The sequence below is a fragment of the Panthera uncia genome, chromosome A2, assembly GCF_023721935.1.
Source record: "Panthera uncia isolate 11264 chromosome A2, Puncia_PCG_1.0, whole genome shotgun sequence".
NCBI lineage: Eukaryota > Metazoa > Chordata > Mammalia > Carnivora > Felidae > Panthera > Panthera uncia.
In genome coordinates this window covers 119,361,632-119,388,956 of record NC_064816.1, presented here as the reverse complement: position 1 = coordinate 119,388,956, position 27,325 = coordinate 119,361,632, and the positions used below count along the sequence as shown (strand labels likewise).

At 38.9% G+C, this 27,325-nt stretch overlaps 1 protein-coding gene across 5 annotated transcripts in view; it reads right to left on the bottom strand.

Moving 5' to 3' along the window:
* BBS9 (Bardet-Biedl syndrome 9) overlaps positions 1-27,325 on the bottom strand; it is a 433,938-nt gene that overhangs the window by 75,128 nt on the left and 331,485 nt on the right. For all 5 annotated transcript variants that reach the window (XM_049641681.1, XM_049641676.1, XM_049641677.1 and 2 more), the window contains one exon: positions 10,123-10,305. In XM_049641681.1, coding sequence (XP_049497638.1) covers positions 10,123-10,305 — 183 coding nt within the window. The remainder of the gene's footprint in view (positions 1-10,122; positions 10,306-27,325) is intronic.

Genomic DNA, 27,325 nt, shown 5'->3' with positions numbered 1-27,325 from the left:
CACAGGACAATGCTATGTGGGAAAACATATGAGTGGAGAGAATCAAATTCTGAATGTGGAGAAGTTTCAGGAACACTTTAACCAATTTATGTTGCTTATATCTTCAGACACGAGAGTAATCTATGATAAACTATGTCTAAATAAGTCTACAAGAATTCCTTCAATACTTACTAAAAACCTTACATGACCCTTCAGAGTTTTGGGGGAAAAAAAGTTAAAAGAGAAAGAACACTATGTCATAGTTTGACAGGTATTTTTTTCCTAAGTGGTCTATAAAATACTGCTGTAACTTACACCACATTATTATTGAAAGCCAGTAGTACTATTAATAGCTAATAATTCTTGGATGATCATCATATGCCTGGCCCCACATCTGGCATTTCATGTACATTATCTCAATCAGTCCTCATAGGACTCTTCAGAGGTATACAAAGGGTATCCTCGTAATACCTGCACACCTTTGAGGTCACACATGTAATGCAATTTTTTGAAACATGGTTTAGCACCTCTGTATTTGTAATAGTAGTAGTACTAGCAGTAGTAGGAGTAACAGTAGTGGTATTTTGGTCTTCCAGATGATATATATAACTAAACATCAAACCCTGAATTTGAAAATGATGGTGAAAACACCCAAGAGAGGCTCAGCATGCGGTCTACTTCATGGAGACCAAACAAGCAAGGTAATTTTCAGTTACTTTGTGTAAAAAAATAAAAAATGAAATAAAAAGAATTTGGATATGTCTTCTTAAGAAAGAAAAACCTTGCTTTATGTATTTTTTCATTCAATGTTTATTGTGTTTCAGTAAATCATTTGTAGTAGGCCACAGCCAAACTTAATGAAGGCCAGATTACACAATAAAAAGAATATAGTAGAGGAAAGGATATACCTGCAATGAAAAAAGAAATTCCATGTGGAACAACTCCTCAGACACTGACGTGGCCCTTCTCCCAGACTAACTGTGTGAAAGACAGTGAGCCTCTGGTTCTAAACACCTCTGAACTGGCAGATTCCTCACCCTGTGCAAACTGTGTTTTCCATCAAACTCTGGGCATGCCTTCATGAGAAAGGCACTGGAGAGCCAAGTTCACTCCCTTTCTTAATCTCATGTTCTTCCTCTGTACCATTTGTTTACTGGTTCAGTAGGAATATAAAGTGAAAGCAAGCTGAAATAAAATCCAAATCGCCATTCTCACATCTCTTCAAAGCAAAACCAGTCCTTGGGGTCTTGTCTAGCTCACCACTGTACAGATAAGAAAACCAATGCTTAGAGAGTTCCATGATTTGCTTAAGGACATAGAGCTAGTTAAGTATTTGTTCCAAAAAAAAAAAAAAAAAAATCTGAACCCTACTGTGACATAATCTTCTATTCAACTGATATACCATAGTTTGTATTGTCCAACTATAAGCATTTAGGTTGCTTTCAGCATTCCATAATTATAAAAACAAACTAAATGGATTTTAGTTTACTACTTCGAGTGCATTAACTTAGATTATTGGTGCCAAGTGTTAGATTCATTTTATGACCTACCTTTTCCTAGAGGACGCTTTGGAAAGCCTATAGAAAGGAGTGGGTATGTAAATTTTACTACACATCTATCAGCACTATTTATTGCTAAATTTGACTAAATCAATATGGGTGAGGCATACCTAATGTTTTCACTTGCATATATTCATCACTGGTCAGATTAAAAATTTCTGTGTTTACTGGATTAAATTACAGGACATGTGAATGAATATAGGTATAAATAAATACATGTGTGGTGGTCTGGCTATCAATTTACCTATATCTTTTGCCATCCATACAGGAGTGCTCAAGATGCACTCTTGCAGAACTCCAAAATATTTGAAGTTGCTTGCAAAAAAGGGGGTGGTACAAAATGGAAGGAGAATGCTTCCTTTTCTAATAAAACTATACAGTTGCTGAAGACAAATCTGTAAATGTGCGGAACACTATGAAAATAAATGGGGTATCAAGCAATCCCTAAATATTTATATCCAACTGTATGCTTAATTTAAGCTTTAAGTCTGTGGGGATGTAAAAGAATCTGTCCCTACATTTATTAGAATACAAGACAAACACATTGACAATTTCAGAATACATAATGAGAGCTAAATTATGTCATACCCCCAAGTGAAATTCACAAGAGGATGTAAGCCAGAATAAATAAGGAGGGAATGAGAATTGATCTGCTTCTTAATGAGGGTGGATAGAGGGGTAAACAGAGGACACTATGTTAGGTGAAGAAAAAAGCACTATTAGCCCTGGCATGCTGGAAAGAAGTTGTGTACCCATGGTAAGTCAGATTTCCCAGAACGGAGCAGGAAAGCTGGGGAGTCACAGAAGCTGAGTTTTAGAAAGAAGATGTGGTGGTGCCAAGTGACTGAAAGTCCTGAATGCCTGGCACTGGAGCGCAAACTGAACCAGGAGCAGAGAGCCACAGAAAGTATGCAAGCAGATGTGTGACGACAGAGCATAGGGCTGAGTCTAGCAGTGAGGTGCAGGGAGTACCAGAGCAGAGACATGGGCAGAAAGGCTACTACAAATGCCACCACAGAAAGCCAGGTAGAATAACAAGGATGCAAGCCAAAGGGGTTTCTGAGGAACACTTCCAAATGAACAACAGCAGTCCAGAGTGACTGACTGACCCTGGAGCAGCTCTGTGTGTGGTTATAGCACACAGAGAGCGCTAGTTTTAGAGGAAAGAGTCCACAATTTCCACATGTACATTTCCAAAAGCGTGTAATGTCCCAGACATGTCAAGATCATCTCTTTATAATTAGTAGACTCAAGCTAAGTTGGGTAAAGGTATTTTAGGGAAATTACATTACTATAAATACACTTCTAGCCATGAATCAAATCAGTGGGCGTTATGAGGATGATGATGATCATTATTTTCCTCACCATGGTTGTGTGAATTTTACTTAGTCATTTATATTTAAACCACACTTCGCTTCACAAAGATTTGGGGATGGCATATAGTGAGAGTGAAGCTTCAATTAATCAATTCTTTGCTTATTTATTTAGTCTCTCTACCCTTGAATGCATAGATAATATTAAAGGCATCCGTTAAAGTACTGTTTCATATTTGATATACTTAAGGGAAATGTCAAAGATTACACATCATCACTTGTATACTGCATTCTACTTGGCTCCTATTCTGATGTATTTCAATTTTTAAAACAGCAAGCAAGTTATCAGAAAGGCTCTGAGATAAGCATTACTCAACACCGGTGAAGTGGAAAACTATACCACTACATAACACCCCAGTTGCACGCAACTAGGAACAGCACAGAGTATGTGGCCATTGTGAACGTGAACTAATTCTTTTATGTTCATCTTGTTGGCTAAGATCAAGGGGAATACCAAAATATTTACTTTCTCCACTATGTTCCCATAGACATTTATAATTGTGATGATACTTCAACAGTCTTAAAGGCAGACTTGATACTGACACCAGACTTCCTCCTTTTGTTTGCCTTCTAAGAAGAGGACATTAATAACAGCGATGATTAGCCATCTCAGTCATCACTCAATCCAGACAGGAGGCACAATGGCCCTTACATCAAATCTGACCTGTGACGTAGAAGCCTTCAAGCCTTGTAAGTGAGTCTTGATAAGTCCCTCCACACAATAGGATTTCCTATTATAAACATCTGTTTTCTCACATGAACCATGTTGAAAATGTTAAAAATAAGTCTCTCTTTCCATATCAGCTTGTAAAAGGAATAATCAATCAAAACGTAAGGTTGAAGGTCCAAATCTCCTCCCCCACTGATGTAAATTTCCACCTTAACTTTCTCAGGGGATCTGAAAGTTCAATGCTAAGGAAGGTAACTGTTAAACTCTTAAGAACGCAATAAAGCTTTTCTTTTTCAAATAGTAGATAATATCTACTAAAGATATTAAGTGAACTTTGAAAGAAAAGAAAAAGTAAGGCAAAATGCTACGCAATGTGCCAACATTCCTTCCAAATCTAAGACTGTGCATAATCAGGTCTCCAAACCAGTGCTCCGTTTCTCTTTTCCTTGGGGATTCCTCTGGAGTCAGGTGGAACATAAATGAACATTTAGAGCCTAAGTCTGAGAAAGCCCATTGGGAAATAACACTATTGTTCCTACTTGTTCTCTTGCCATCTTCCAGACTTCATCTTTTTTTTTTTAATTTTTTTTAATGTTTTATTTATTTTTGAGATAGGGAGAGACAGAGCATGAACAGGGGAGGGTCAGAGAGAGGGAGACACAGAATCTGAAATAGGCTCCGGGCTCTGAGCTGTCAGCACAGAGTCCGACGCGGGGCTCGAACTCATGGACCGTGAGATCATGACCTGAGCCGAAGTCGGCCACTTAACCGACTGAGCCACCCAGGCGCCCCATCATCTTAAAGAATCTTAGTCATCTAAGCTGTTGGCTAAGAAAAGGAGGAGCAGATCTGTACAGAGTTCAAGAAGGGCAAAGAGGATTTATCCATATACCAACTGCAAGTGATAGTGACTACCTCAAATGCTGTATTCAAAAGGATTCTGAGATCATGCTCAGGCTCAACAGGAAAGAATTTGTGATGATCATAATGTCTACCAAGGTCATGTGAAGGGGGAGTAGCAGCACTTGTGCCAGCTTATTGCCTCCCTTTTATGTAGATGCATTCATCTCCCTAGAAAAAGTCTGGTCATTGCACATGTGACCAGGCTGATGATGTCGGAATACCAGAAATAAGGGCTGCTAAAGCAAACGCCGCGGCTTAACATAATGTCAGTGTCCTACCCTACTTTCATTAATTTGCTAAACTGTGCTCAAGTTGTTTAACCCAACTGACAAAACCCTTTCTCTTTTAATGATAGAGAGTACTATGCAATAGAACGTACTGCAATGAAAGAGATGTTCTTTTTTGTTTAAAGTTTATTTATTTATTTTGAGAAAGAAAGAGAGAGTGGGAGAGGGGCAGAGAAAGAAGGAGAGAATCCCAAGCAGGCTCCACACTGTCAATGCAGAGCTCAACGTGGGGCTCAAAATCATTCTGTGAGATCATGACCTGAGCCAAAATCATGAGTAGGATGCGTAACTGATTGAGCCAACCAGGCACTTCTGGGAATGCTCTATATTTGAATTTCCAATGTGGCTACTAAGCAGTTGAAATATAGCTAGTGAAATCGTGGAACTGAAATTTTAATTTTATTTCACTTTATTTAAATTTCACTTTAAATAGCCACATATGACAAGTGGCTACTAAATCAGATAGCCAATATGTTTATGGCTGACTGTGACTGGAATATGTTTGCTTACAATGTTGAAGTAAATCCACGGAGGATAGGCTCTAACTCTGTTTTGTTTATTAAAATACGCCAAGAACCTAGAACACTGCCTGAAACATAGTAGGTACTTAATAAATATTTACTGAATGCAAATATGACCAGATGAAAAGATTTTAAGCCAATCCTGAGGTATGCGGAGTTTTGCAGTTTTGGCTTTTGTATAACATCACGAGAGAGGTGTACTATCACAATTAAACACTCCCTCAGACTCAAACCATTACACAGCCCTTCATGACCTAAGTAGACAGTATTTTCCATAGCACTTCATGTAGATGAAGGGTCAGTAGATGTATGTTTAAATTCTGCATTGCAGATACTCTGAAATCCTCAGCCCCTAAACTGAAAAGAAAACAGTTTTAGAATTGCGGCATCAGGTACACTGATAGAACACATTATTTGGGGCAAAACTTCTCCATCACAGGAAGATGGTAGGGACAATACTATATTATCAAATCCACTGATGGAACTGAGTTTAAGAGCTCTTTTTGGAGATGCCAAATAGAACAGTTAATGTTTTTTCTTAAAGTGAAGGGAAGTATCCCTACAAAAACACATTTGGCATATGTAACTTTCAACACCTTGAAAAAGTCACACATAATAGTCTGCAACACCAGCATTTATTTGCCCCCAAATAGTAATGAGAAGTGACAAAAATAGAAAAGCTTTTAAGAAACAGATCAAAGGAAACAATGATGAATTCTGATCCAAATGAGATGGCATTTAAAAAAATACTGATAGGATAGTGTGAAGAACATCACTTTTCATTAGGAATAATAAATTCTAAATATTTATGCTTTGTGAACCTGATGCCAGTTCAGAAAATATTCCAGAGTGAACTACGGCATTTAGCCTGCCGTTTGTGACACACGCCATCTAAATAACAATACAACAAACCATTGTGCAGTACTATGTGCAACATAAATAAAACACCTTCTGAGCACTTTCTTCCACCTCTCAATACTTGTGGGGACATCTGACCTTGAACTGAGAGTCTCTTCTGAAAATGTTGTCCACATGTCTGAAGTTCTCCCCCTCACACATGTACTCTGCCATCCACTTCCAACCAAACCGTCTAAATTACATTCAGATTTTTGTGGTATCATAATAACTTCAATATGGGATATATTTTCAACATTCTGGTCAGAGACTCCTTTCTTCCCCGTCTTACCCTCATTCCAAGTTATTTCAGGTTTGCATATTTCATTTTCACATCTCAGTGGGACACCCATCACATAACATTTATTTGTGAGGTCCAAAGGCATAATGCGGGGGATTGTGAACTAGCATGTCAAAACCACATACTGCATGCGTACGTCTTAAAGAATGAAAAAGGATTCCTTTTTTCTCAAGATATATAAGCTGTCTCAACAGTATAAGTCCAAAGTGAATACCACAACCTAATTAAAGATGAAGAGCATAACAAGCAGTATTAAAATGTCTTTTTGGATTCATTCTTTTCCAAGTTATGTTTTTATCAAATGTCCTGTCTTATTAATGGCTTCAATAGACATAACGAGTATACACCCCTTCTAATCTCGCCAAATTCAGAAGAAAGTTGAAAGAATTTTTCCCTCTATATTTTGGGAGTTATGACAGCAAAGAACACAGTGGCAGGCAGAAAGAAGCCTTGAGAAGATGCCTAGTCCATTCACCTGCCTACAGGGATGAACACACTATTCCCAGCAGAAGGAGGCTGTTTTGAAAGATCTCTAGAGTCAGAAATTCCACAGTCTCTCTGGGGACTCAGTCCCTACATTTGAGAACCTTTATTTCAAGGAAATTCTTCCTCTGGGTCTAACCACACTTCATGGCCACCTTCAGGAGCATGTGAGCCATGTGGTCACACAGGGCCCCGCGTTCAGAAGGGCCCCACGCTTGATTTAATGTTTTGCCATCGCCACCTTGAAATTCTTTTTTTTTTTTTTTGAGAGAGAGAGAGAGAGAAAGAGAGAGAGAGAGAGAAAGGTGCTAGTGAGCAACAGGCAGAGAGAGAAAGAGAACCCCAGGAGAGGCAAAGGGAGAGAGAGAGAGAGAGAGAGAGAGAGAGAGAGAGAGAGAGAGAAAAGCAGGGCTTGTGTTAGCCCGAAGCAGGGCTCGTGTTCACCCAAAGAAGGGCTCAAGCTCACCTGATGTGGGACTTAAACTCACAAACTGTGAGATCATGGCCTGAAACATGAGATCATGACCTATGCCGAAGTAAGATGCTTAACAACTGAGCTACCCAGGCGCCCCTGAAATTCTTAATGTAATCTTGCACTTGTCTTCTGTAAGTGATGTCTGCTGGAACAGTGAATTATGTGTAAGAAGGGAAGACATGTGCGGTACGTATTCCTTCTACCTTTCTGCCCCATAAGCTTAGAATTCTATGGCCCCAGAATGAGTGGGAGACAGGGAGACTCAAAGCAAATACAAGGAGGGCATGTCTAGACTGATTAAGTGGGGGCACTGACAGCCTTTAAGGCGTTTCATTGCACCAAAACTTGTTTTGAATGAAGAAAGTCAGCAAATAGATTCAAAGAAACAGCAATGACTAAGGAAGTCCATTACACCCCTGTTACTTCCCTGTATTATCCGACTACTTACACTGAAAATGGTAACAGAAGGAAAGGGAAATAGAGTAACACAGAGCTCCTTTTTCTTTCCTTCCCTACTCATCAGTAAACTGAAGGTGGAAAGTGTTGGTAGATGTGTGCATATCAAGAAGGGAAGTAAAAGCAGTTAATTTTGTGCAGTGATTCACAGCTCTGTAAGAACAAAATACATATGCATGTATGAGCTACAAAATACAAATTATATAATTTTGGCGATTCTGCATATAGGTCCAATGCTCTTATATTTGTATTAAAACTGGCATTGCACATTTAAAGATTCATGGTAAAATTCCTGCTGACAACTTAAATTTTTTATTTTTCTTCATTTAGAATAGCATAAAATAGCAAATAAAAACATCATGATGAGACAGAAAGTAAAAAGCTTTGTTTTAGAATCTGTTTTAACAATATTTTGGTTATTTTTCTACTTTTTTGAACAAGGGATCCACATTTTCACTTTGCTCTGGGTCCTGTAAATTATACAGCTGGCCCTGCCCTGCTTCCTCATGCTCCAGATTATATCTACTACATCTGTTCTGCCAAGTCACTTCTTATTAGCTTTCACCCTTTCTCTAGTCATTCACCCAACAAATATTGACTGTGCTATGGTCAGGAACTGTGCCAGAGGCTGAGTATAAAAATGAGTAACATATAATTCCACTCTATTCCATTATCTCATTTAATTCTTATTCAACTTGGGTAGGTCCTATTATTGTTTCTAGCTTAGAAATACAGAAGTAGAGATTTAGAACAGCCAGAAAACCTGATCAGAAGGACTTTATCATCGAGTAGTGGAACCAGGAACTGAGGCCACCAAAGTCTTTCTGACTACTTAAATCTGAGTTCACAGTTACCATTCTCACTAATACAACCCAAATTGTATTCTTTGTTCTCTGTTATTACAATGTCCACATTTCTGGCTTCTCAAAGATCAATTTTAGCAGTAATTTCATTTTATGAATCTAAAAAAAAAGGTATACTCTAAATTGTTTCCCAATTTATTTATTAGTATTTTGTTTATTATATAAAATACAGCTTGAATTTTTTTTTCATCTGACAATACTTTGACCCAATTATAGAAAATTACATTGAACAGACAAAGCCTGTGATTTTCAAAATCTTGTTCATGACTTTGTTTGCTAAAATACAGTGTATTGATAAAAAACAAAAAACAAAAAAACAAACATGTGCTTTGAAAGCAGCCAGACCTGGGCCCAAACCATGGCTCTATATCCACTAGTTTCCAAAAGGTACTTAACTCTCAAAGCCTAAATTTTCTCATATGTTAAATGGAGGTGAAAATAGTACCTTAACAACCTTCTAGGCCCATGTTTAAGATTAAATGAGACATTCCTTGTGGAACACTTAAAATATCACCTCGTGCCTATTTAGTAAGTACTCAGAAATGTTAGTTTTAGTACTATCATTTTTATCCCTATGTTCTCATGGCTATGTTTGAAATGGCTTTTTTCATGAAACGGTTTCTTCCAATACAAAAAAATGAGTCCAAGAGTCTCTAATTTCCAAGAAGTATATTATTTCTTTGTAAATAAAAGCATGCAAAAAGTTCCCTCATGATGACACCTGGTAGTCATACAAACCTCTACAATTCGAGGGGTCTGAGATGTTTTTATTCATATACTCTTTCAACAAAAACTCTAAATATGAACCCTCATCTTCCCCCCCACTTTGGTTCTAAACTGCCTATTGAAAGGGTCAAAAGTAAAAAAGTTTATACACTATGTATTAAGAACTATATAAATGTGACAAAATATTCCTGTCATTTGGCAAGGCTATCTCAGTTCTCCCTAACCCTTGAACTGACACTTAAATTTAAGAACACTGAGCAAATTAAAATGGCTGAACTGTTTTCTCTGGTGGAAAAGGAAAGGATTAGCTAATCTGAAGGTTTACTGCCATCACTCAGGCAGTCAAATGACTGTTTCCCTGGCTTCTAAGTGATTGAAGAGCACATAAAAAATAGACTGAATACCACATAAAAATGGACTCTATACCTATTTTTAAAATAGCTCTAGAAAAAAAAAGGCCTTCATTTGACATTTTTATTATGATTTAAAGAAAAGGAAAACAGGATCTGGGTTTAAAAAAAAAAAAAGCCTCCATCAGGTACCTTAGAAAATAAAACAGCCACGTGATATCTTCTTAAAACCACAATCTTTTCAATAATGGCTGTTACCATTGCAGAGTTGTGGGTCCTTACCAATTCCTGGGTGTCCTGCTGCAGTGGCAGAAATGCTGCTTCCAGAATAGTGATCTGGTCGGTACTAAGCTTCTGCCACAGCCCAATCAGCAGAATCACCAAATGGGTGGCACTTTTCAGCCTGGTGAATGACTGGAACAGACTGTCTTGGTTTTCCTCTACTGCATCTGCGAGAGCGATTACCTGCAGAAATGACAAACTTCAGTTAGGGATAATTTCACAATGCTTGAGCCCTCAACAAATTGCATTTGGCACACTTGTGTTTTTCTTTAAAACAGCTTGATGAACTTTGTCTTCCACAAACACAAGCTATGTTGAGTAATAAAATAGTTATCATTCATCACTTCCTTCTTTAAAAAAAAAAAAAATCCCTGATGTAATTTCAAATCCATATGGCCAGGGGATGAAAATATCCATGAAATCAGCTTAATGGGGACATTGTTCTGTGTCTGGTTCACCATCAATTGACCTTCTACAATATATGATAATAGAAGTAACCTCTAATACAGTTCTTATAGTCTTTATTACTAGCTAGAGATGGATCAATTAAAAAATATCAAAATAACCACATTTGCCGCGTAATTTAAAATAATGATTTCATTACATCCTTTTCAGAAAGTAATTATCTGCCTCTGATTATTACTCTTTATATGCTACATGGTGTTGAGATATCCAGTATTTCTTTATTATATCCAAAAGGTAGATAATGTTCAAACATTTGACCAATTGAGTAATGTCATTTTTAACACAAATGTCAGGCACTAGCCCACAGGGATCTGAAAGAAAAAAAAACGTTCAGGGTGTGTTAGCTTTACAATGCCAAATCTACTTAGGATAAAACTGGCAGGAGTAGAATTGGCTTTTTTTTTTTTCATCCTCTTGAATAATCTTGTGGAAAAAAGAACTAAAGCAACAATTGAATAGAACATCCAAGACTGCCCATTGGTGTTTTATTTTAATGTCTCGGTGAATTTTGTGCTCATTAAAAGTAATGAACTGACTGGCCCAGAGGCTCAAGGCGTCTTACAGCCCCCAGAACAGGAATAGGAAAAGCTAGGGCAATGTGTTCTCCTTTCTGTCAGTCCCTGCCAGCTTGAGGGACTAGAGCTCAGATGACTTTCAGAACTCTAGTGCAGATGAGCCATTTGGTGATATTTCATGGCTTATTGAAACTGGCCCAAAGGGCTTGTTAAAAAATCATCATTCAAACAAGTAAGAGTTTACAGCTGTGTGGTCTCCCAAATTCCATGTAGCAACGGGGGCTGTTGGGGGACAGTCCTCAGAGTGTCTGGGAGACACTGGAAAAGAGATGTAGGTTAGGAAAAGACAAAGCTGTCAAGGCAAGGTGTTTGCCTGACAATGCCAGGCAGACCATGATACTCTGGCATTTGGTTGAGGGCCTGCAAGAGTTATAAAAGACAATCACAACTCACATTCAGCTCTCCAGGGAACCCTGGGAGTTTGGACCAAGGTCAGCATTGTAATAAAGTGCATTGCTTACTACGTACCTAGTACTGTGCTACTTTCTTTCCATAGGTGTTCAAAACAGTACATGATATCTTCTAGCCCATAAGGATCTTATAATTTTTTGGACAGGAAACATAAATATCCAACCAATTAGTGGAAAGAAACATGACTGTAATAATGTCCTAATTGTGCAGAACAGAAAATAAGTGTAAAAGAAGTTCGCAAAGGGACAGATTACTATGGGCCAGAGTTAATATCCCTGGGGCCTCTTTTACTCAAATGAGGCTTGGAACTCATCCCTTCCCTATTACTTCAAGAAGTCTCCTCTAAGAGACAGAGGCCACTTTCCATAAACCAAAACACCTGGAATCATCTGCTTCTTCCCCCAGCTTCACCATGATTACAACTGACTCCTGTTAAAGTCTACATTTATATTCTTTTTTTCCTGTGAGTGTTACCAATTAAGCCTCATTGTGGGAACCATCATATTATGACACAGATGCGTATTGTCAATAAGCCCAAATCATACAAAGATCAAGGTTATAAACACCTCCTGAGTGCCAGGTATATGCAAGAAGTTGCAGAAACCACTCTAGGGAATTCAATGGTGACAGATTTCATCTCTACCTTCAGAGAGTTAATAATGGAAAAAGGAAAATACGTCAGAGGCAAGTGGCGACACTGTAGGGAAGACCCTATGAACTGTAAAGGAAAAATGCCGTCAATATTATGATTAGTAGGTTAATAATAATCCCTGTAATTAAGTGAGCACAGACTGCATACCAAACATTCTGCTGTGCCATACAGGTACCAGTGTCTTCAATCCCCACTCCTCCACCTGGTTGGCATATCTCTGTTTTACAGATGAGGCCTCTGAGGCTCAGCGGATGTAAGAAATTTGCCCCGTACTGTGCACAGGGATGTAAACTGTGCCTGTGCTTTGAACGGCTCCATGCTTGGTTTAATGCCCTGCTGCCTCTGTCTTTAAATTCTTAATAATTTTATTTTTGAACTTGTGTTTTATACGTGAAGTCAATGATGGGGCAACAGAACATACACATGAGCAGAGGAGATACGTTCATTAACTCACGGTTAAATGCTCTTATATTTGCATTTAAAACTGGCATTGAACAATATAAGGATTGATGGTAACATTCATGCAAATAATCTTAATTTTTCTATACTTGGAATGACATTAAATAGAAAATAAAAACATGAGAAAGTGTGAAAGAGAGACTGCTGAAGAAAGGAAAAGGCTTTAGATTTTAGTGGCTATTTTAACAGCACTTTCTTCCTGACTTTTAACAAGGGCCCTGCATTTTCATTTTGCACGGGGAAGTGCAAATTAAGTGGGCAGCTTGACCATCACATAGCAAGTGAGAGACCAGGAGTCGCACTTTGGAGTCTCTCAATCCAAACCCTGCGTGCAACCTGAAGCACCTGCCAGGTTCAGAGAAAGGTTTAACTATTACTGAGTCTGGAGCACTTTACAAAGGAAAAGGTGGAGGAAGAAGCAACTTGGCCAGTTCCTACAGGCTCCAGAGAAAGGACAGGTTGTCCTGTTTTCAATTTTGTGTGCCAGCTGTTAAACATGACCATTACTTAAAACTTAAGTTACATAAACTTAAAGAAATTACACCAAAACAAAGGTGATAAATACTCAAAACTCATTACTTCTTAATTAGTTCACTATTATCTAGGCCCTTGAGGTCACTTATGCCTACCGTATCTGTACGTTGGAAACACTCTGCAATGGTGGGCTACTGCCCATTTCTTCCCAACTTCACCTTCAGTGACCTCACGTTGGTAGCTTGAAATCAGCCATGGTGGAAGTATTTACCACATGAACATCAACAAATGTTACAGAGCCAGGTCTCCTCCCAAACTCCCACCTTGCCAGAGAACCAGTTGTCAAATATTTACCAGTGTGCCACTGAGAAGAGGTACCTGAAATTCATCCTCAAGAACAGATATTGGGTGAGGGGGCTTTAAAAGTACAGGAAACAACTTGAGCAAATTCATTAAAGCAGAAAAGTAGAGGCTGCTTGTTCAGGAAGGAGCAAATATTCCAGTTTGGGAAAAGCATTTGATGTGACAAAAAAAGGTCATCTGGGCAACTGCTGAAGAGGAAGCAGAATGTCAAGGTGGAGAGCGTGCATGTAACACTATAGGTACTGGGTGGCCACGGAGTACTCTGACTTGGGGCTGTCACCTGATGGAAGCTGCACTCAAAGCAGCTATCGGTCACAGTAAACATTTGGGCATTTGCTGGGACTTAAGTGAGGCTTTTATGCACGTTCCTCACTATCAAGGGAAAATTCTTACTAAGTGTAACAGCATGTCAGTTCGTGGACCCACCCAACTTGCTAAACACAGCTGTGGTAGAAGAATGACTTCTCAGTGAGACAGCAGCCCAAGCCACAGGATCTTTCCTAGGCAAGGCCCAAAATACATCAATCCGGGAGAAGCTTCATTTCTCTAAGTTTCGGTCTCGCTGGTTATATTTCTGTGCCATTGTGGAAAGTCTGCTATCCCCAAATGGTCACAGAAATTGGAAAGAAATGGGATAAACAATTCCTTATGTAAATTACCCCCAAGGAAAATCTTCCTGACCTACTGGCCAGCATGAAATACTAAACAGATCTCCATGTTCTCAATTTAGTTTTACACGTAACAGCCAAGTTTACTTTGTTCGCCATGAGAGCCAAATGAATTTAGCAGAATTAACATAGTAAAAAAGGCTGGAAAAACTAGACCCATCAAGATTTAGATCTGTCCCACCAAGGCCTAGAGGATCTTGCTGCTCACCTGGAAATGTGAAATGAGGCCAACCAGCTGCTAGGATTTGAATCTGAAGGAGTGTGACTTTTTAGTGCTTATCACTGGCTGTGCAAGATGTGTGTTCCCTGGTGTTCAACAGAACTATAGAAAGGGAGGGGTTTAGGAAACAATAAATGCTAACGATTTCAGGCACAAATGTGTTGATAGTCTTTGTTTTGCTTTTTCAAATTGAAGGTTTCCAAATAAAATGGAGACCCCAAAGGACATCTATGTCCAACTGCCATATCAGTTGATGCCAAAGTAATGAGGCAGAGGCCCAGGGAGCTGCTTGCAGGAAAATGCTCAACTCATAAAGTGAGTGTGAAATTAATCCCAAATACTTCCAGCTGCCAAGATAGGCTCTAAAATTGGTTACAGGAAAGCAGCAGCAGCAACAGCAGAGTAGACATGAATCATGCTCTATGTGAACACAGACATGTCCAATTTCTTCACCTAAACTCACCATCGAATCTGCCTCCAAATCTCACGTGTGGCACACAGAACCCCATTACACTGCTGTTTAGCTGTCATTTACTGAGCCCTCGCTGTGGGCCAGGCACTGTGCTAGTGCTGTTATATTCAGATTATCACTTGGTCCTAATGACTACCCTCTGAGGAAAAATTGTTGATCCCTACAGCCCCCATTTCCAGATGAGGAAACAGAAGCTTAGGGCTCAGATGAGCTTAGTCCTGAACTACAGCAGAGAAGGGCCAGGATTCCAATCCTGTCTCCTGATTGCCCATTGAGTGTTCCTTCTTCCACAATGGAACACAAATATATACAGTAGGCACCTTAAAATAATTCAGTGGGTTTTCATCTTGATAAACCAACAAAGATACTAAGGATAAACACTACTAATATATTACATCCATAACAGGCATAGGTGCTTTAGTGAGATTTCCACATTGTTGGGGATGAGGTCACCTCAAATTGAAATTTTCAGGTTGGTTTCTAACCAAAGTTACAGTAAAAGGAAATGAGTTCATAATTTGTAAAGGATTGGGGAGTTGTTTCTCAAAGAAATTGTATTGCGGGGGCGCCTGGGTAGCTCCATCAGTTGAGCATCTGACTCTTGATTTCGGCTCAGTTTGTGGGATTAAGCCCCACATCAGGCTCTGAGAGGGAAGCGCAGAGTCTGCTTGGGATTCTCTCTCTCCCTCTCCCTCTGGCCCTCCCCTGCTTGCTCTCTCTCTCTCCCAAAAGAAATAAACATTAAAACTAATTTTTAATTGCATTAGGTTCCATGTAGCTCAAAATTATGAAGACTTTAGAAATTAGCTATTTCCTATGCCTGCTCCTTTAGTGAAGATACTTTTGAAAAAGGATGATTCATTTATTTTCTACAAATCTCAGACTACAATGTTTTCAGTGGTCTAAGCAAGCTGATGTTATGTAATAATAATTGTCAACGTTTACTGAGGACTTTCTAGGAGCCAAGCACTGTGCTAATCTCCTTACAGCAATTAGCTCTTTTATTCTCAAAACAGTTCTAGGAGATAGACACTATTATTGCCCATATTTAAAAATAAAGAGACAGAAATACAGAAAGGGTCAAGCAGTTAGTCAGTGACAGAACCAGAATTCATATCAAAGCCATCTGATCCAAGAATGTCACCAAGTAACAGTACCTGCATTAATTTCCTGCCCTCACATCAATGTAATCGTAGGCAAAATGTGGAACAAATTCTATCAGAAGCTCCCCAATGGGAGGTTTCAACTTTGCTGACCTCCTAATACCCCAAATGAATTGAGATGTATTTATTTTAATAAAAGTCCAGCATCGATGAATGAGTTAAGAAAATGGAGTGCCATGACATGGATGAGTTTGTACATCCCTGTACATCCCTATTGCATTCAGCAATAGGCCATGCAATGGACTGACCACCCTACCAAGCAGCTTTAAGTCAGTGATCAATTCACTTCCCTTATCTGGGCTCTAGTTTCATCACCTTTATTTTTTTTTTAACGTTTATTTATTTTTGAGACAGAAAGAGACAGAGCATGAACAGGGGAGGATCAGAGAGAGAGGGAGACACAGAATCTGAAACAGGCTCCAGGCTCTGAGTGGTCAGCACAGAGCCCGACGCGGGGCTCGAACTCACGGACCGTGAGATCATGACCTGAGCCGAAGTCGGACACTTAATTGACTGAGCCACCCAGGCGCCCCAGTAGTTTCATCACCTTTAAAATGCAGGGGTGGGAAACAGGATTAATAACATCCAACATAGCTGTGTCAGATTTTAAAACTTAAATTCCTTTTGGATGATATGTTGTTTTGAATGATCCACACCACTTCCCCTCTGCACTCATCCTGTGTTTCTCATTTAATGTTTTTTGATTTTGGAGTTTTTATCTATAAAATGGCAGTAAGAATATTTTCTTTGGCTAATTCATATCATTATGAGAATTAAATGAAAGAGGTAAAAAGATGCATAATACCAAGTGTTGGCAAAGACACGGAGAAATCAGAATACCTCAAACATTGAGAGTGGTAATGTAATCAGATAGTCGCTTTGGAAACAGGTTGTCAGTTCCTCAGAAAGGTAGACACTGAGTTGCCAGGGGAGGCAGCAATGACAATTCTAGGTTTCTACCCCAGATTAAGGAAAATATACGTCCACTCAAACACTTGTTCACAAATATTTACGTCAGCAATATTTATAATAGCCCCCAAAGGAAAAACAACTCAAATGTCCATCAACTGAAGAATAAATTAAATGAGGCATATCAATATTACAGAATATTATTCAGCCATAAAAAGAAACAGAGTACTTACACATGCTACTACATGGATGAGCCTTAAAAACATTCTGCTAAGTTAAAGAAGCCAGTCACAAAGGACTGCATTTGTGTGATCCCATTTATATGAAATGCACAGAATCGGCAAATCTATAAACACTGTAAACAGACAAGTGGCTTCTTACCGCAAGGGGTGGGTGTGAGATAGGAGGGAATGGAAAGTGACTGCTAATGGTTGCACAACCTTGTGGATACGCTAAAAACCATTAAGTTGTACACCTTAATTGAGTGAATTGTTTTCATATAAATTATATCTCAACAAAGCTGTTAAAAGTAATAAGTAAAAAGTACTGTGAAAGTATAATTCATGTAAGGGTGATAAATTAACACAAAGGCACCTTTATTTAAGAAACAACTTTGATATGTTAATGGCTATACCATATTGTATAACTTGGGCTTAGCAACATTCTGGATGATGCAATAATCAAATAACTTTAGAGTCATGTAGATATGTGTGAATGCTGGTAACGCTACTTACTAGCTGTACAACCTTTGGCCAGCTCCTCTACCTTCCTCAGACTTGGTTTTCACTTATAAAATACTACTCAAGTAGTTAACATCCTTTCTATGCATTCCTAATTTGTTTGGCTCCTGGTTATTCTTTCTGAATACTCCATAGTTGAGGGTTCATTTCAGTGTAGTAATATCAGGCCAATTCTACTTTTTCTGTCAGGTTAACAGTGACAATGAAAAAAGGAAGCTCCTTCTCCGATACTTGAGGCACATTACTACTGCCACCTAAGGTGATGCAGGACAGCTGATTATGTTGCAATGTTTTCCGGCTCTCTCTGTGTGGTCACTCAATGGAACAATGCTCATTTGTAGCCACATTAATCAAATTTCAAAGTAAAATGTCATGAGACCATGTATCGAATACATAATCCAAGTCATGTAAGGTTACAAGTTTTGGATGACTTTTTTTAGTCCTTTAGGAATTCTATTAAAATATATACACATGGGGCACCTGGGTGGCTCAGTCGGTTAAGCGTCTGACTCTTGATTTCAGCTCAGGTCATGATCTTGGAGTTTCATGAATTTTAAAAAAAAAAATTTTTTTAACGTTTATTTATTTTTGAGACAGAGAGAGACAGAGCATGAACAGGGGAGGGTCAGAGAGAGAGGGAGACACAGAATCTGAAACAGGCTCCAGGCTCTGAGCTGTCAGCACAGAGCCCGACGCGGGGCTTGAACTCATGGACCGCGAGATCATGACCTGAGCCGAAGTCGGACGCTCAACCGACTGAGCCACCCAGGCGCCCCTGCAGTTTCATGAATTTAAGCCCTTCGTCGGGCTCTTCATTGGCAGCATGAAGCCTGTTTGGGTCTCTCTCTCTCTCTCTCTCTCTCTCTCTCTCTCTGTACCTCCCACACTTGCGCTATCTCTGTCTCTCTCAAAATAAATACACAAACTTCAAAAAATAGTAATAATAATTTGTTTTTAAAAATACACACATACAAACATTCAACTTGGCTGCTATAATTTGCTCTCCAAGAATCCTCTGAGGCTTGTTAATCAGGGAGCTAGATGTTATTTTTCTTTTATACCTTATTCAAAATGTACAAAATTTGGTGTTTTAAATAAAAGGTTTGTAAAGTACATTATGGGAAGGAAGAGGGAAAACAAAACTCACACTCATTCCAGAAAATTCCAGCGTAAAAAAAGCAATAGATAAGTCCCCACCATGCCCTCAATTTTCTGGTACTCGGTACACAGTGGGTATCTCAGAAATGCTGCCTGAATTAATGAAACTCAAAGTCAGTCCACCTAAAACTCCGGCATAACTACACTGCTTCTTAAATCCCAGACACACTCAATCAAGCATTGTCAGGTTCCCAGTGTGAATGGAACCCAAGAGATATCATATGGTAACAACAGATCTACCTCAATATATCTGTCATCTACTTACCAGAAAAGCGGGGGGGGGGGGGGGGTCTCTGGGTGGATCAGTTGGTTAAGCATCCGACTTCAGCTCGGTCATGATCTCACAGCTCGTGAGTTTGAGGCCCGTGTCGGGTTTTGTGCTGACAGCTCGGAGCCTGCAGCCTGCTTCTGATTCTGACCCCCTCACATTCTATCTCCGTCTCTCTCAAAAATAAATAAACATTAAAAAAAATTTGTTTAAGGGGCGCCTGGGTGGCTCAGTCGGTTGAGCATCCGACTTCAGCTCAGGTCACGATCTCACGGTTCGTGAGTTTGAGCCCCGCGTCGGGCTCTGGGCTGATGGCTCAGAGCCTGGAGCCTGCTTCCGATTCTGTGTCTCCCTCTCTCTCTGCCCCTCCCCCATTCATGCTCTGTCTCTCTCTGTCTCAAAAATAAATAAACATTAAAAAAAAATTTGTTTAAAACAACAACAAAAAATCTTTCCAATTCACCTTTAGCCACAGCTGCCTAACACCAGGATACAGACAGCTCTAATGACTGCTGAAATGAATATTTTGTTCACATGGCTGCCCTTTGGTTAGAAAGATACACTTTCAAAGCTGTAATCATCAAGACAGTATGGTACTGGCTCAAGAACAGACACTTAGATCAAGGGAACAGAATAGAGAACCCAGAAATGGACCCACAAATGTATGGCCAACTAATCTTTGACAAAGCAGCAAAGAATGTCCAATGGAACAAAGATAGTCTCTTCAGCAAGTGGTGCTGGGAAAACTGGACAGTGACATGCAGAAGAATGAACCTGGACCACTTTCTTACACCATACACAAAAATAAACTCAAAATGGATGAAAGACCTAAATGTAAGGCAGGAAGCCATCAAAAACCTCAAGGAGAAAGCAGGCAAAATCCTCTTTGATCTTGGCCGCAGCAACTTCTTACTCAACACGTCTCCGGAGGCAAGGGAAACAAAAGCAAAAATGAACTACAGGGACCTCATGAAAATAAAAAGCTTCTGCACAGCGAAGGAATCAGCAAAATTAAAAGGCAACCAACGGGGGCACCTGGGTGGCTCAGTCGGTTAAACGTCCGACTTCGGCTCAGGTCATGATCTCGCACTTTGTGAGTTTGAGCCCCACATCAGGTTCTGTGCTGATAACTTGGAGCCTGGAGCCTGCTTCAGATTCTGTGTCTCACTCTCTCTCTGCCCCTCCTGTGCTCATGCTCTGTCTCTGTCTCTCAAAAATAAACAAATATTCAAAAAAAATTTTTTACGGCTACCGATGGAATGGGAAAAGATATTTGCAAAACGACATGTCAGAGAAAGGGTTAGTATACAAAATCTATAAAGAACTTATCCAACTCAACACCCAAAAAACAAATAACCCAGTGAAGAAATGGGCAAAAGACATGAATAGACACTTTTCCAAAGAAGACATCCAAATGGCCAACCGACACATGAAAAAATGCTCAACATCACTCATCATCAGGGAAATACAAATCAAAACCACCATGAGATACCACCTCACACCTGTCAGAATGGCTAACATTAACAACTCAGGCAACAACAGATGTTGGCAAGGATACAGATGTTGGCAAGGATACTTTTGCACTGTTGGTGGGAATGCAAGCTGGTGCAGCCACTCTGGAAAGCAGTATGGAAGTTCTTCAAAAAACTAAAAACAGAACTACCCTACGACCCAGCAAATGCACTACCAAGCATTTATCCAAGCGATACAGGTGTGCTGTTTCGAAGGGACACGTGCACCCCCAAGTTTATACCAGCACTATCAATAATAGCCAAAGTATGAAAAGAGCCCAAATGTCCATCGATGGATGAATGGATAAAGATGTGGTAAATATATACAACGGAGTATTACTAAGCAATCAAAAAGAATGAAATCTTACCATTCGCAACTACATGGATGGAACTGGAGGGTATTATGCTGAGCAAAATTAGAGAAAGACAAATATCATATGACTTCACTCATATGAGGACTTTGAGACAAAACAGATGAACATAAGGGAAGGGAAATAAAAATAATATAAAAACAGGGAGGGGGACAAAACAGAAGACACTCATAAATATGGAGAACAAACTGAGGGTTACTGGAGGGGTTGTGGGAGCGGGGATGGGCTAAATGGGTAAGGGGCACTAAGGAATCTAACCCTGAAATCATTGTTGCACTATATGCTAACTAATTTGGATGTAAATTTAAAAAACTAAATCCAAAAAAAAGAAAGAAAGAAAGATACACTTTCAGTCTAGGGGAGATTTGGAAGCAGGCAAGAAAAAGGGCAGGTTTCCCACTCAACGATATTATTGGCGATGGCGTTTGCTACAGACTGGGAAAGCCCCTGCAATAAGGAAGAAGAAAAAGTTTACCATGTCTAAACTTTTACTTTGGCTGAAAAGATCCAATTTGTATCCCAAAGAATTGTTCTTTTAACAGAAACAATGAAATAAGGTTCAAAATGAAAAGAGAAATGGTGGGATGATTTAAACGCCAGATAAGCACGTAAGAAGTGTTTCATTATCTATGTGCTGAACCTTTAGCTAGATAAAAGAGAACCCTGGGATTTTAACTGGAAGGCATAGGAAGATTCCAATTCTAAACTACTTTTGCTACTATGTTATTTTGTACAAATAGAATAGGGGACTAGATTACATTCTATTGCACCTCTCACAGAGTAAAATCTTAAGATTCCCCTATAACGAGCATTTAGCTGAAATTCCTAAACCAAACCCAGGATTAGAATACATTTTTAACCATGCTATCATTTGGGTAGCTATTAAAATAACAGGGAAAATGTACCCTTTAGTAAAATATTTCAGTCACACATGATTTGTCTTCATAAAAAGAGACCTGCTAATTGGCCAAATCACCTGATGCTTTGGAACACTAAGGTATGATCGCTGTGACTCTTAGAAGTCATGATGGTTTTACTGGTCTAGGATTATAATTTTCCTTGACACCAATCCACACTTGCCAAATGCCTTGAGAATTCATTTAAAACTTCTTTTACAAAAACAAATTATTCCTGAGAAATTTCCTTATACTATGTACTATAGGACCCTTTTTTTCTTCTTTTTTAATGTTCTGCCCAGAAGAATATGAAAGGTAGGCCGTGCTGGAATATAGACTTTGGCTGGGACTTTTAAAACATATACCACTGATACATAAAAATATTAAATGAGAAAGACAATAAATCATTTGCAAGTGACACAGAGACAAATTTTGCTATTTCTGCAAAGTTTATTCACAAAATAGACATGTAACTTAATCACCTAAAAGGAAACTAACTCCAATGCTTGGCTAATATAATGTTAAAAATACAACTGATCTCAAACCTAATTACTATTTTTACCTTCCCCCTACCCTCCACTCCCCTGCTGACCAAATTTTTACCCCTTTCCATAAAATGAACTACTTAAAGCCAAGTAAAACCCCAATTTAAAAAATAATAATTAATGAAATCAAGTTGTTAAAAAAAAAAAGAATGAACGTTCCCTGGACCATGGTTACTCATTGAACAGATCGCTGTTAAAGCTGGAATCTATGGTTGGCAAAGTCAGAGCTCGTTTTACAAACCCTGGAGAATGCCACAGTTATCACTGTCCAAAAACAACATCCAAGAGGTCTGATGTGAATAGTTCCTAAGTTTAGAATATTTCAGACCACATTCCTACAGGCAGACATGTCAGTAATTATGTAGCCACCCACACAGCCTTGAGTGCCATCTCCAATGAAGGCAAATGATGGATAGTTGGGTAGTCGGTTGGTTATCCTAAGAGCATTCCTTTAGTAAGGCCGTTAACGCGAAGACACATTATTACATGTGATCAATTAAGGCATGTTGATAATCCACCCAAAAAGGCAAAAATAGAAACTGGAGACCCCAACAGTGTTGACGATGCTGTTGACCATTTCCTTCATTCCAGAGTTTAAGAGGTGAATGTGGCATTTTCCCAATAAAGTGAAATCGTTTTCTCTTTCTATGAATCTTCTTTTAAAACATTTTTAAAGGCCATTTCTCTCGAACACCTGTGGTTTATATTTATTTTTGCTTTCTTAGATAAAATACATAGTTATACCACTACTATCTGGCAGTACTTAGGCAAGACATTTATAAGGCTGCATGCAACCATATAAGCCATAGCTCAGACCACATGGAAATAGTACAAAAGGCAATGAGTGGAGCTTCCTGGTTTCACATGGAATGAAACAGACCATAGGTTGTTGGGACATTACCATTGGAAGTGGCCTTGCTGAAGATATGTGGTGCCTGATTTCTTCTGTGCTATAAACTCCTCTAGGCCAAAGACATTTAATGTACGTTTATTACAGTGAAGTAAATTAAAAACCCTGATAACTCAGCAGCACAAGAGTGTCTATTAAGATAGTAATTTATAGGAGCACTACCTGGGCAATGGAAATCCATTCCTACAATCCAGTGATTAAGACTAAGGCCTGCCATTTTTAAAAAGTTTCTATAAGCTATGTTATTTATTTAGGTCTACCATAGATAGTAAGTAACTAGTTTCTAAATTCATACTTTCCACAAGTATTACATTACAATGAATTAGTAAATTCAAGTCTTTACCATTAAGTTATGTCATGAATGTTATAAAGCCTGTAATTTAGCTTTGAAATAAATCATCATAGACAAGATCATATGATGTAATAAGCAGATAAGTCAGTTTAAGCTACACTCCATAGCAGTATCTCAACGTCCTCATTAATGACATTTGGATCCAAATCTTTGTTGTGGGAACTTTCCCTGCATTGTTGAAAGTCTAGCAGCACTCTGAACTGTATAAACTATATGTGGATGTATAAACACACCCTCCCCTCAGCTATGGCAACCAAAAATGCCTTGAGACACTGTCAAATATCTCCTTAGGGGAAAAATCACCCTAATGGAGAAACACTGCTCTAGAGTCTGAGTTTGTGCTCAAAACAGCTATCCATCTATAATTGCAAGCAAAGCTCACATGTCAGAAGGGGCTACACTAGCACTTGGGCTATTGGTGTCTCCAGCAATACCAAAGACTTTGTAATTACTATAATGAATTTCAGAAATAGGTTTTGATTGGGGAGATCAAAGGTTTGAAAATCAGCATTATGGGTGTTAGAAAGAGATTCACTGTATCAAACAGTATTGAAATTGTTTGCTATTAATAGTATCAAAATACATGAACTGGCTGAATATTTTTGAACTCATACTCTCCTTTGAAAAGTGTATAAGAAGCCAGTAAGGCACTGAGGGGATATAGTCCAAGGCTTGAGTCTAAATGATCCTGTGTCTTGCCTTTGGGATAGATTTCTAGCTATCTGATGCCCATTATGAGGGTAAGTGTATTCTGTCTTGAATTATTGTCTCACCTTTCTAGAAAGGTTGTATTCTAGTGCCTAAAAGATGGAGTTTGAGACTTCACCCAGCCTACAGTAGGCTGTATGAATTGTTCCATACTTATATATGTTTATATAAAAAATTTTTAAGTTTATTTATTTTGAGAGAGAAAGAGCATGAGTGGGGTAGGGGCAGAGGGAGACAGGGAAAGACAATCTCAAGCACTCAGTGCTCTCTCAGCACAGAGCCTGATGTGGGCTTGAGCTCACAAACTGTGATGTCATGACCTGAGCTGAAATCAAGAGTCGGATACTTAACCGACTGAGCCACCCATGTGCCCCATAAACGTTTATTTAATAAATGTTTTTGTGTATGGCAAAATTTGACCGAAGACTTACTTCCGTTATAGCCAAGGAGAATGGTTACAGGAAAACAGTTCATTCTTATCCCCTTCAAGCTTTTTGATGTGTATCATTACTTATGAAAAGAATTTAAGGGGCGCCTGGGTGGCTCAGTTGGTTAAGCGTCCGACGTCGGCTCAGGTCATGATCTCGCAGTCTGTGGGTTCAAGCTCCACGTCGGGCTCTGTGCTGACAGCTCGGAGCCCAGAGCCTGTTTCAGATTCTGTGTCTCCCTCTCTCTCTCTGACCCTCCCCCATTCAAGCTCTGTCTCTCTCTGTCTCAAAAATAAATAAATGTTAAAAAAAAAATTAAAAAAAAAAAAGAATTTAAGATTGCACATGACCAAATTGGCAAAAGTAATGTGCAATGTCAAGTCAATGCTAAGTGATGGGGATAAGTGTGATTTAAGAGCTGCCTGCAAAGAACCAACAACAAGGAAAACAAATATATTAATAAAAACAACAACTGCTGCTTACTGTGTGTCCACTATGTGCCAGGCACAGTCCTGAGAAATCAATGTTTATTATTCCTAAAACTTTCAACAACAATTTAGATAATTACTATTTTTGACTTATGAAGAAAACAAGGTTCAGAGAAGTTAAGCAACTTGTTCAAAATCACACAGCAGTGCCCAAATTCAAACCAGGTCTATCTAAAACCTCCAAGGCCCAAGCATTTCCCAACCTGCCATACTATATCTTTAGATACACACACACACACACACACACACACACACACACACACATGCTAGATGATAAGTGTTATACAAGACTGTTGGGTTGAGTTAATATAAGAAAAATCTATAAACAAGCCTTCACCACCAACCTGACTTCTTGAGGATGAAGGCCCACAGACTCTTTTGTCTTTATCTTTAAGTTTATTTTATTTTATTTTATTTTATTTTATTTTATTTTATTTTGAGAGAGGGAGAATGCAAGCACAGGAGTGGTGGAGAGAGAGTGAGAGGGAGAGAATCTCAAGCAGGCCCCAGGCTGTCAGTGCAGAGCCCAATTTGGGGTTCAAACTCACAAACCCGTGAATCATGACCTAAGCCGAAACCAAGAGTCAGATGCTTAAATGGACTGAGCCACCCAGGTGCACCCCATTTGTCCTTCTTTTAAATAAATCCACATTTGACTAGTTGAATGTCTTTGGTTCAGAAAAGCACATACAATCCTGAACATCACTCCTATTGTCTTCCATCTATCTATGTTACCTGACTGGCCCTGTAATCATTTGGGTTTACAACCCCTGCAATAATCACAAACTCTGCAAACATAAAACAACCACAATAAGTATGGAAGAGCAGAAATCATCTACATCACAAATAATTAAATCTGAATCTGGGCTCTGGTCCTGTCCCACCACTCACTGGAGTCTGATGCTATGAGAGTCCCTTAATCTCTTTAAACTTTAGTTTTCTCCTCCATAAAAGAGAGGTATTTGCTGCGGAGCTCAAATGAGATGCAGCATATGTGTTTGTCATGACACCTAGCACACAATAAAGCACTCAACAGAGCTTAACACTATTACTAATTTAGTTTTTGTAACCTAGCTAAATACCCAGCCAAATTTTTTTATTAAAATAAAACAAAAAACTATTACATTGAATAGCAACCCTTCTCTTTGCATTTTCATCTCTAGTTTACACAGTCCCATTAATTTCAGCATCTCTTCATGGGACTGTTTTGGCACACAAGTTATATACATTACTTACCAACATGTATAGCATAATTTCCATACCCTACACTCTCAAAGCAACTGTATATCCCCTTCCATTACATCCATCACATTCAGAATTACTTGTTTGATAATTTTAAGCTACGTGAAGGCAGAAATTGTGTTTTGTCTGTTTTTTTTTTTTTTAAGTAGGCTCCACACCCAGCATGGAGCCCACTGCCGGGCTTGAACTCAAGACCCTGAGATCAAGATCTGAGCTGAGATAAAGAGTCACACACGTGACTGATGGAGCCACCCAGGCGCCCGTGTGTTTTGTGTTACTACTGTGTTCCCGGTACATAGTACAAGGTCTAACACATAGCGGGGATCAACAAATATCTCTCCAAGTGAACAGAAATAAATGCCATCTGTTATGTCTTGGAAAAGTACCATACTGGCTTAACACTACTATCTGAAGGACAGCTAATACCTAGCATAGCAGTTGTGATGCCCAGCAAATAGCATGTTTCCTTAATTCCATAATGCACTTTGCTTGTTAGGTTCCCTTATATGTACACATTCTAATTATTTTCAAATCATAATGTGTCTTATCTCGGTGTTCATTTAATGTGCTAATTTTACTTTTTATTTTCAAAGGTAATAAAATCAATAATGTAACTTAAAATTAACATCTTACAATCTATTAAATATGTTTTTGTTTGGTATTTTGTTTGGAATTATACCTCCCAATACCGAGGTTCCCAGAGAACCTTGAGGTTCTGGGAATCCAGTTCCCAGAGAATAACTGTTCCAATGGCA